The sequence below is a fragment of the Carassius gibelio genome, chromosome B7 (assembly GCF_023724105.1).
Source record: "Carassius gibelio isolate Cgi1373 ecotype wild population from Czech Republic chromosome B7, carGib1.2-hapl.c, whole genome shotgun sequence".
Taxonomy (NCBI): Eukaryota; Metazoa; Chordata; class Actinopteri; order Cypriniformes; family Cyprinidae; genus Carassius; species Carassius gibelio.
This window is the reverse complement of record NC_068402.1, coordinates 2624995-2637464: the sequence shown is the minus strand read 5'-3', so window position 1 is coordinate 2637464 and position 12470 is coordinate 2624995. Positions and strand designations below refer to the sequence as shown.

The window sequence follows — 12470 nt, the reverse complement described above, 5'->3', positions numbered from 1 at the left end:
ATGTTAGTTAACACTCATTTCACTATGTACTGCAGATTTACAGCATGTTTACACCTCAAGATTTCTTAAAACCACTTTACTCATGATTTAGTGTTACTTTTTTCATGTTTTGTATTTATTTATTTATCATCATACAGATTTTGCTCATTTTGCTTTTGTCACTCTAGAAATTACTGTGAAAATTACTTGACATATTTGTTCCTCAATAAAACTAGTTTGCTACCCCAGAAAACCAAGTCATGTTCTGATATGTGCAATTCAAATAAACATTGCATTTAACTAATCTCCAAGGTTCATTTGAATCTTGTTGTTTACACAGGGGTTTTATCAGTTCAAGAAATTGCAAATGGAGCAGATGGTAAGAATCTTTCAGTTTATTTGTATTTATTCAATTTGGTGCCATTTAATTAATTTCTTAGGGAAACTTTTTTTTTTTACCCATAAAAAAGCAATAGGATTTCATAAGAAATAGACTTTTTGCCAAATGCTTTAAATTAAACAGTGTCGGTCCATACAACAAAAATGCTCTGCAAGAATGCATTTTAAATAATACTCCAGTCCCTATTTTAGATTATACACCTCTAATAGTTGAATACACTAACCCATTACTGCATAGGACTTCATTAAATCAGTCAAACAAATTCAGCGTGTCATTATGAAAGTGAGCTGAATATGACAGAATAAACAAGGTTATTTAAATCAAACACTGTTGAAGAAAGTTTTTGAAGAAAGAAGTCCATAAATAATTGAAAAGATGTTGATTCTTGAAATATCTTCCAGACGTCACATTTCCCTGGCAATACGCAACCATGTCGAGCATATATGGGAACTTAGATGCTAGTCGTGCCGCCGACGGTGACCGTGGCACATGTTCCCACTCCAGTACACAGACCAGCCCGTGGTGGAGACTGGAGTTATGGCAGGAAGTTCAAGTGGAAACGATCGCCATCACTAATGCAGACAGCAATAATTATCACTGGATAAACGGTTCAGTGATTCGTGTCGGGAACTCCCCTACTATTATCAAAAACCCAATGTGAGGTTTTCTTCAACATTTATCTTTGATTTATGTGGCTGCAGGTAACAGGAATATAAACAGATAACAGATGATCTTTCTGTCTGTAGATGTACTGTCATTTCTACCATTCCATCTGGTCAAACGGCCAACTTCTCCTGCGGCTGGATGGAGGGACGTTACATGTTTGTTCATATTCCCGGAGACCAGAAGACTCTTGTTCTTTGTGAGGTGAAAATCTACGGGTATTTCACAGGTAACATTAATTAGGTAAATCATTGTTGTAGATTGCAGTCTAATTGAATTCCTGTAACAAAGTGTAGGGCTGCTAAAGTGCACATCAATAGAGATTGTGTCAGTGTCTCTATTCTCAGGAGGTTCTGCTTAAAGTCAAAGTGTGGACAAATTAAGAAATATTAAAATATTAAAAAGAACTATTACAAAAGCAAATGAACATGAAAGAGAAGGCAATTATGTGCTTTGTCTCTCTTTCAGGCTCTCTTTTATAAGTAGTAATTTATAGAAAACACAATTACCACATAGCACATTTTTATCAATGATATTTATAACTTACTTGATACATTTAGACCTCAGATCATCACAAACCCCAATGATGGGGCATGACAGATTAAAAATATTTACAACAGAGCAGATATTCACGAACAGAAGTTTAGTTACATTCATAAACACAATCATGCTTTGTATGTAGGCCTATACAATTCAAAAACTAGTTATAAACATATGGTTATATTTGTGAACAAAGAATAACCTATCACAGTAAAGTTTTGTCTAATCATTGTTACTGACATTACACTAGCAACATTATAACTCATATTACTTTTATATCATATTGCTTTCTGTTATAGAACATAAACAAAATTAAAATAAAAAAAAAAGAATAATAATAATCCTGGCACCGTGAAAATCTTTGAAAATGTGAATGAAACTTCAAAATGTTTAACTTTATTATACATTTAGTCATGGATTATAGTTTGGAAAAAGTCTAACTAGTAAAAATAAAAGTATTATGAAAACAAATACAAGTAGATTAATGAAATAAGACCTACTCATGTTTATAATCTGTGCTGGATCAAACCGCTTCATTCTTCATTTTTCACAGCGAGTCTTTTGTGAGCTGAATTCGGTCCTATTCCTCTCAGCGTGAAGTGACCAGTGACATGACCAGTGCATTCTCAGTGCTTTGTTTACACGCCGCGAGCTTCACATAGGCCTTTATATTATCAAAAGCGTGCTCAGCACATGGTCGCACTATCACAGAACATAAGTTTTCAATAAAGCTTCTTTAGTTTAAAAGTAGACATGTCAAGCTTTCTATATATATATATATATGTGACCAATCATGGAAAGTAGGGACACAAGTCGGTTCGGGGGCATTTTGAGTTATTCACAGATTCTGAAAGTGTAGTCTCCAAGCTTTCCAAGGATGTGTAACACATGGAAATCTGATAATATTTGGAGAAGCTGTGGCCATTTGAAGGTAGGCACTCAAAAAAGCTCAAAAAGCAGAAATAGCCTCTGAAGATTTGCAGTTCTCACTGCTGTGAGTGACAATGGGGCTCATTTACATCTGATTTAGATAAGCCATACCCCCTGCATAGCAACGACAGACACAACGGTAAAAAAATCGGACCGCATACTATTAATAATAAAGGAGAATTTGCATTGTAAATGTCAGTAATTTATCTTTTTTGACTTTTATAAAAATGATTTATAGGCTGAAATATGTGAGTTTTATCTTTTTATAAAAAATATTTAATCTTTCAAATGTGGCCATCATTTTTAATGTTATTATTTTAATGTTTATGTTAACAAAAAGTACATATTGATGCTAATTTTATTTGTTATTTGCTGGTTTTCTACATAAAACTTGGTGAATTGATTTCATTGTGTAGCATTAGGACTTTTTTAACATGATTCTATGATAACCGATGAGCTAGCTAATAACAATAGGTAGATATGGGAAGGTCTAAACATGAGATAACGTGTACGTGTTCTTAGAATGAACACAAAACGACAAACTTTGATTTTTATGGAAACTCACCCCATAAGAAACGATATAGCCTCTGATATCTTACGGTCCAACTCGTCTGACACCAGTCCAACACATTCTTCCTCGTCGTCATCTTCGCTCAGTTGTAGATTACGGATATTATACAGTCTTATTATGCTGCTTTCATCGTTGCTCAGATCGTCTTCAGAATCAGTGAGCGCTTGTTTATAAGCATTCGGCTTGTCGAAGAAGTACTTCGAAACATTTTCGGTGTAACGGCCGTGGTTCAGCTCGTCTGCGTTCATCTTTGCGGCGTCCATCTTCATTGAATTGTGATATCAGCTAGAGCCGGCCACAGCGCTGCATACTAAGTAGCCACGCGTCTCTCGGAGGGCGGGGGCAATTATAAAAGAAACAAAAGCCGGCTTATCCAGTATGGAAATACAGACAGACAATGAAACGCCCCTACTGCATGCTAGAATCTCCGACAAACAAGCTGATTTCAACCTCAAAATGTACGCTTTTAAATATACCAATACTGCTATCTCAAACACGGAGAGGCTTCTTTGTGATCTCAACTAATAGATTCTGCAAAAAAACGAAAATCACCAATTTTGAAAAAAAAAAATGATTCTTTCTCATTCTTTCTCATTTCACACACACACACACACACACACACACACACACACACACACACACACACACACACACACACATATATATATATATATATATATATATATATATCTTCGTTGAGTATTCAATGAGTTACAGTTCATTTTAATGACGCGTTTGTTATCTTTATTGTATAAGTACACAAAGTTTTGTTGTTATTAGATTCGATTGATGTATAGCTCTTATCTGTAAGATCAAAACTGAAATAAACAAACGCATATCCACTTTTTTAAACAAAATGCATGTCCACTTTTTTTCAACCCCAGAGGGTTAAGTACAAAGATGGGTTTAAGGGTCAGAGTTTTATGTAAATAGCACACTCTCTGTGGTCTTGGCAATCTTCAGTTCAAAAGGTGAAGAATGCATTTTACTGACCTTGATCCGTGAAACATTTTCTAGAGAATGTAGCGCTACGGCGCTTCGTGAACGCTTCCTCGCAGACCACAGGCTGGGATACTAGATCTGCTGTTGATGGTGCACACCACACCTGTACGCAAACCACAGAAGAGACCAACCCGTGGCTTGTAGTGGATCTGCTGAATGAATACCAAGTGAAAAGAGTGGCCATTGCTAACATAGATGATCTGGCTAGTTATCAGAGGATAAACGGGGCGGTTCTTCGTGTCGGCAACTTCCGTGACGATATTTACAGAAACCCAATGTGAGTTTTTACTTCTCATCTTTGTCTACAACTGACAATGAACAGAAATTGATAAACTGTCCTTTCTGTATGTAGATGTACCGAACATCCTTTCATTTATTCTGGACTCACAGAAACCTACTCATGTGGAATGGTGGGACGTTATGTGATTCTTCATATTCCTGGAGATCAAAAGATCCTTAGTATTTGTGAGCTTGATGTCTACGGGGAGTTGATAGGTGAGTCACTGCTATAGACAGGGCCGGACTGGGACAACATTTCAGGCAGGAGAAATATCACACTCATTTAAACCATCCCATGCACCATATTCAAAATTCATATTTTTATTTTACAAAAATTAACCATGTTTTTTTTTTTTTACAGTAAAAATCAGTAATCTGTCAGATTGATTATGATTTGTATAACCATTGTTTTACTACAAATGCAAAGGTTAAATGATGGTTAGCGGTGTAGCAAACCCATGGTTCATTTGTGGTTGCCATGGTTTAACTACAGTATAGTATTTTTTTTAAACCTATTATAAAACAATGTAAATATTTTTCTGCTAAATTACCACTGTAATTTTACAATACATAATAATTATAGCATAGGCTTCAATATTGTGACTGACTATTTGTCTTTACTAATGGATTCATGATTTATTTAGAGATGTATTATCGAATGGTGAATTATTTTGTACATTCAGCAGGAAATAATATTAATAATAATAATAATAAATCATCCCGGTTCTCCCGATGACCAGTCCTGGCCCAGTACTTTTCAATGTTAAATATCATGCCATCCATTAAAAACTTAAACGTTAAATGAGAAGCATATAGTCAGTATAGGACAGCTATTGGTGAATTTTCTTAAAGTCTTAACAGCTAATGTAAATTTTAGATGTAAAAAGTAATCTGTTTCTGGAGAATGTGTCTGAAAACGGCTGGTTTCCACAGAACCTATTCAGCAGTTAACAAAACAACCATTTTTTCTTTAGTTGGAGCGTCTTATTATTATAAGCGTTATTTTGCTCGTTTCCGAGGAGAAAAAATATAAAATAAAAACACTCTCTCACACTTTTCTTCACATGTTTTCTAGGAAATTTGGCATCAGATGGAAGCACTACACAGTCATCAACATATGATGGCTGGTTTGCTGAAAAGGCCATTGATGGTAATCGTGGTCTTCTTGGGTTGCCTCGAGGCTGCTCCTCGACCCGTGCTGAGACTAACCCATGGTGGAGGCTGGATCTGAATTATGTGTACAGTGTTAGTAGAGTGGTGGTCACCAACAGAATCGACTGTTGTGTAGACCAAATAAACGGAGCGGAGATTCGCATCGGAAACTCTTTGGAGAACAATGGTAACAACAACCCCATGTGAGGAGATGATGAGAGATCCAGCACAAATTTGAAGGAATGATGCTAATATGACGGCATTTTTATATCCCTCATCTGTCTCTTTCTGTCTGTAGATGTGCTGTTATTCCTGCTATTCCAGAAGGCTCTTACGGCTACTCGTGCGGAGAGATGAAGGGACGTTACGTGAATCTGATCATTCCTGGAGACATGAAGACACTCACTCTGTGTGAGGTGGAGGTTTTTGGAGAAGGTATATCTGTAGCAGTAGATTAGAATGACATAAATTATTAGTGTGACCCTGCATCATGAAACCAGTTATAAGGGACCATTTGAAATATGTAAGCTGACGTAAGCAGGACAATATTTGGCAGAGATACAACTATTTGAAAATCTGGAATCTGAGAGGGTCCAAAAATTACAATATTGAGAAAATTGCCTTTAAAGTTATCCCAATTAAGTCCTTAGCAATGCATATTAATAGTCAAAAATCAAGTTTTGATATATTTATGGTAGGTTATTTACAAAATATCTTCAAGGAACATGATTTGTACCTAATGTTTTTTGGCAGTAAATAAATAAATAAATAAATAAACAAATATATATATATATATATATATATATATATATATATATATATATATATATATATATATATATATATATATATATATATATATCGCTACAAATATAAATATCTATTAATCATATTAGTGTTCATATTGCCATGGGAGCACTAATATAGTTTATTGAACACAAACCCATTAATAATGTGTCTTTGTCTGGGGTCCAAACTATTTGTGTTTTTCTATACTGTATGCATATGAATGTTTGATAATGCTTGTTTGATTAGGTCCTGTTTTAAAAAAATCAATTGCAAGGATGATGTTTAAGTCAAAAGCTGATTTGACTGACCAGACGATGAGAGAACTCATTCTGGAAAAGGTGAGAGTAAGATCAAGTAAACATTTGGGATAAATATAAAAAATATATATATTAAAAAATTCAGGGCTGTACAAATGGATCAAATCACACTTTTCAATGATTTCGTCTTTTAATACAAAATTAATAAATGACACATTTTCTTTTACTACACAGACTCAAACATATGAGAATTCACTGCCATTTTCAGCATCTCGTTATACGAGTTAAAATGCAAAACTATTTTTGGAAAAATAAAACAGAATTCATGGGAACAACAAAACAGATTTCATAAGGCCCTAAAATGTAACTTTTGTTACATTTTCACTATTTTGTAAATTGTATAGATTCTAAACTTTTAATTGATTTTATTTAATTAGACATGCTTTGATTATTATTATTAGACTGAAAATCTGCAAACCAGTGAGAAAACCACCTTATACAATAGACAGGAGTACCGAACAATTGGTCAGAATGCGCTCACATGACACCAGGCACATGCTATTCTGAAGTAGGTCTACAGCGCCTCCTTATGGCTGTAGTTACACATCTCCAAGACAAATGATTTAGTCCTGGGGCCTGTTTCATAAAACAAGTTTACCAAATAAGCCAGGCTTATTTCAGTTAGTGTGATTTATTGTCAGTTGATTAAAATAGCTCAAGCTCAGTCACTTTGGAAAGTCATGCTGGGAAACAAACCAGTTTGAGCTGGGTAAAGGGGCGAAAGTCTAATCGAACCAGGATAACTGGCGTTCGCTCGAACAAGCAGTTTGATCCAGTAAAGCGAATGACTAGAGCCCTTGGGGCCGAAATGATCTCAACCTATTCTCAAACTTGAAATGTGTAAGAAGCCGGCTTGGCTTGGAGACTGGGCGTTGATTGTGAGACCCCTAGCGGGCCACTATAGGTAAACAGAACTGGTGCTGCGGGATGAACCAATAGGAATGCATTGATATTACCAATGACTCTCTTACATACAGTACAACTGTTTGTCTTTATTATCAGACCCAAAATAAAAGTATACAGAAATCAGCAGTTTCTGGCCATGCAGCCTTTCTCTTTGGTTTTATGACTTATTTTATGACAGTTAATGAGATTTCATGAACTTAAATAGTCATTTATGGAACACCTTTAGCCACGACTGATTTGTTATGTTATTTCAAATCAGGTATTGGGCTTCAATCTCTGCGTTACTTAGTGTGTTTTATGAAACAGGCCCCTGGTGTACATGTTATATATAACCATTCACATAAACACATCTAAACACTTTACTTTAATACTTTACTTACATTAAAGTACATGCAGGGGGTCTCAAAACCTGTATAACCAGCCGTTTTAATTAATATACCTAAAAGTTATATTACGAATAAAAATGTCTATAAAATAAGTCATAAAACCAAAGAGAAAGGCTGCATGGCCAGAAACTGCTGATTTCTGTATACTATTATTTTTTAATACACTCGTATTGTGATATTTTGATCTAATTTGTTCAGTACTAATGTTATTTTCAGTTGGTATCTGCTCTGGCTGACAGAGGACTCACAAACGTGAAGCTGAGTTGGATTCAAACCCCTGTACGGGTGATTCAGAAGGTGAACACTCCTAAAAGTGAGTTTGTTTGCACAACTGCATTCTGCACAGTAATGTATGCCATAAGATGAATGAATGTTATTGATTATAAAAACCATAAAAACCATGCGATGTAACATTCAAAATGTGTTTATTCACAGGTTGTGTTAAAGTACCGTGATATCCTGGAAAGTTCAAATTGATTTAGATTTTCTTCATAATTATGTATTAACCATGTAAATCCTCTTCAAACACTTCTGCTGCCTTCTTTAAGCTTACATAGAATATTAGATAATAAAACTAAGCTGACTGAACAACATACTTAAGTAAATGCTTATTACCGATCACAAATGTACTCTGCTGCCTCTTCAAGATATTTTATTTTTAAGATGTTTCAAACTGTTTAAATATGAGAATATCATTAGAGACTTTTATCTAAAACCCTGGCCAGGAAAAAAAAATGTGGACACAAAATAGGGTCACCCTAATTTTAAACATGATTTAAATTGTTTAAATAAGAGATATTCATTAAGGATTTAAACCCAAAAGCTTTTCATTGATTCTTTGCTGTGATGTAAGTTGTCATGGGTTGACTGCTGAATAAATCCAGAAAAGTTTGGAAAGCTTCCATAGTGTGGGTGTGTCTGTTTATTGACTTTTTAAATAATCATAAATTGATTGATAGCAAGCCACTCCAAGATCACTTTGCCAAATTTGTGTAACATTCTAAATTAACATTCTATCCCACAAACAAAATAACAGTACCAACATAGCAACAACTCTATAAAACAGGCACAGTTTAACAAAAGTGAATTCAAGAATGAAGCTGTGAATGCATATAGCCATTAATTTACAACCTCTGATTTTTCAGAAATACCTTCATTTGTCTCAGAGAAAAAAAAACGAGACAAACTGCATGTTTATACATGCAGAATTCTATTGACTTACTTTTTAGCACTTGAATATGCAGTTCCCTTTCAGTCTCAATGCCACGTCGGTGACCGACAAATATGGGATATCGCTTCGATAGACCAATCTACTTTGAATGTAAACTAAATGAGCCAATGCACATCGGCATGCAATTATTGCATCCAGCTGCCGCTGATCACTGCGGGAGTATAAGAAGGCAGCAGGTGCAATGCATACCAGCTTTTCGCTTTGAAGCCGAGTGACAGTGTCGTTCTGCTTACCTTGACTGTGTCTACGGTGAACTGTGAGTTCAGCATGCTCTGGGAAGCTTCCTGTGTTGGCGGGATGGCGCTACAGCGGCGGTCGTTCCAGTATCGAGTGGGTTGCACACTTCAGGCTGCACTATCCCCTGTCATGTGGCAAGCGGCCATCTCCCCTGTGTGCCTCAGCACTGAAAGAGCATTTCCTAAAAGAGCAAATTATCTCTAAAAGAGCTCCACGGGTGCGTCTTTTTAAAGAAGACGGATCGCCCTCTGGGATGGTAGCAAGGCCTGAGTCGGACCTCGAAATGTCAGCTATGCTTTCCTGGGCTGCCGAGAGGGTAGGGCTCCAGTGGAATCCTCCACCGTGTCCCGAGCCCTCGCGGCTGGATGATTCCCAGGTACTCCTGAGGCCCCGGCCTGGCTACATCCCCAAGGTTCCCACTACATCCTTCAAAAACCAAGTGGTGAAACTGCAAGCGCTGCCCCTGGAGGAGGCAGATCCAGCCCTGGCTGTGCTTTGTCCCGTCCCACCATTAAGGTACTACGTAGACCGAACACAAAGCTTCATGACCTCAGACCAGCTCTTTGTCTGTTATGGAGGCCGGCAGAAGGGGAGTGCTGTCTCTTAGCAGAGGATGGCCCACTGGATTGTGGATGCCATAACCCTGGCTTATCAGGCTCAGGGTGTGCCCTGCCCGTTCAGGTTACGAGCTCAATCAACTAGAAGTGTTGCATCCTCCTGGGCGCTGGCTCGTGGTGCCTTGCTGACAGATATTTGTATAGCTGCGGACTGGGTGACCCCTAACATGTTCGCTAGGTTCTATAGCCTCCGTGTAGAGCCGGTATCCTCCTGTGTTCTCACCTCAAACGGGTAGTGGCACTGAGAGACCCCGGTTAGTGTCAGCTTGCTTAAACTGCTCCGGAGAGTCCGTACTGTAGACCCTGTTGAGATCCTCCATCACCCTAAGCAGCTGGACACGGCGTAACGTCCGGCGCCAGACCTTCATGATGAATCCGTGAGAAACATGAAAGGGTGGGTTCTATATTGAGACCTAAGCAGTACTCGTATGTGTATAGTCCATGATATAGCCTTAGAGCCCGAGTTTCCCCGGCAGACTTCTGCCTTACCAAGAGGGTTTTAATCACCTCAAATTTCTCTGTTTACTCCTAAATGGATGCTATATGTGTATTTGCCTCCTAGACCTCCATTCGGGAAGGATGGGGCTTCTGCAGCCTCCCGGTTCCAAGCAGACCGGGTACGTTTTCCCAGTGTTATCCAATCTCACCCAGTGAGGTAGTGCTTTGACACTGGTGAGTGGAGCTTCTTTTTCTGAGCCCCGGCCTACACCTAATAGGGGTGCAGGTGGCTTGCACTGGAGGGGGCAGCACCCATGGCGCTTTGATAAGGATGCAATATTCGTCGGTCACCAACGTGGCGTCGAGAGTGACCGACTGAAATGGAACGTCTTGGTTGCGTATGGTAACCCTCTTTCCCTGAATGAGGCAACGGAGATGCCACGTCCCGTCGCCATGGTTGCTGTACCGCCGCTGAGCTGCCGGGTCCCCGGTTCGGCTGCTCAGCGAAAACCTGGTATACATACAATGTAGGAAAATTACTTATATGAATAAACAGTATAAGGTAAGGCTATTACTGTAAATAATGGTCCCAAATGCAGTAAAGCTAGTAAGCTAGTATGCCACCACATTATAGGGAAAAAAACAACGTACAGTAAATTGTAAAATAGTTTACAATACAAACCATTGTGTTCATAATTAAGATAAGACATTAAAATTGACATGAGATGGGTTTGAGTTTCTCCCTCTCTTTCTCTCTCTCCTGTCATTACTGCCACTTTTACTCAGCTGTTTGCGATTGCAATTGCCAGATTATTATATACGCTTATATGTTACTCAGAGTCTCATTCCTAGCTATCCTCACCTTACTAATCATCAGTTTTATCTCAGTCTTAGTCTCGTCTGTGCTGTATAGTCCGTGCTCGTCTTACCTGTTCTCTGTCCAGTCCTCTTGCTGCCAGAGCTCGACTGGTTACCTGCCATCTGTGGTGCTGAGTCTAATGTTGTTGATCTGGGCCACCTGCTCGCCATAAGCCCTCTGACAAGCCCTGGACTCATTCCCCTTTGTGGCCCATTTCTGTTCTGCCAGCTGCGTTCACCCTCGAGAGCTGGAGCTCGTCTGCCTTTGGTTCTCTACGTTTTCTACTGCTCTAATAAACTGTTTGCTTTCCAGTCATTCACCTCTGGGTCCTCTGTCTCAGCCTGGTAAGACACCAATTTAACCAATTAAAAATAACTGGAATAAGTCCGGAAGTGAGACCCATAACATTTACAAATGTCCACTCAAACCTTTAAGTTTCAGTCAGCAAAATGAACTAATCTTTTATGGAGTCAATTTGTTCATTTTAGCAAAAGATAATTAAAATGTTATGTGTTCCTTCCCCAACACATCTACTACTTACGCAAACGTTGACCACACTACAAGCAATGCAAATTATAATGCTATAAGAAACAAAAAATATTAATTCATTGTTTACCTGGTCTTCAGTTTATGATTAGCTCACCTCACCTCTTATCTGACAAGTCATCGGGTTTGAGTCGTTCCTTCATCATGTGACAACCCCATAAACTTAACCAATGTAGTCTGAGCTAGAAACAGAATTGATTAGTTAAACTCATGAGTATTCAGGTTTGAGTCGTCCATTCATCAAGTGAAAGCCCCATTAGCTTTAAACAACTTAGAAATGGTGAAAGGGTAGAAGGATAATTTATCTTGATTGGTACATGCATTTGTGTGTCGTCTGCGTAACAGTGAAAGGATACCCTATGATACCGGCATCTCTTTCTAGTTGAAGTTTGTCGTGAAGCTCTCTCCATCTAGAAAATGCATCACTAATATTGATCCTTGCACTTTCTCTCCTCTTGTCCCAAACTCTTCTTGGGTCATTGGGTTGGCCAGAACGCTTACGTTTATGGGAACTGTCCTTGTCAACAGAACAAGCAGCAGATGTAAACAGTAATTATTTTCCATAAATAAGTAACACAATCCACGATTAAACGTGCAAGAAGAAGTAAATAAGGAACTGCTTGAAGCA

The 12470-nt window shown here is 38.0% G+C and overlaps 1 protein-coding gene across 1 annotated transcript; it reads left to right on the top strand.

Moving 5' to 3' along the window:
- The first annotated feature begins 809 nt into the window (after positions 1–809).
- On the top strand, positions 810–11644 carry LOC127961823 (uncharacterized). Its single transcript, XM_052561096.1, has 7 exons — positions 810–1036; positions 1126–1271; positions 5440–5719; positions 5815–5951; positions 9616–9898; positions 10562–10616; positions 11525–11644. Exons 1-7 carry the CDS (start codon positions 810–812, stop codon positions 11642–11644), a joined length of 1248 nt encoding a protein of 415 aa, XP_052417056.1.
- Positions 11645–12470: the final 826 nt, after the last annotated feature.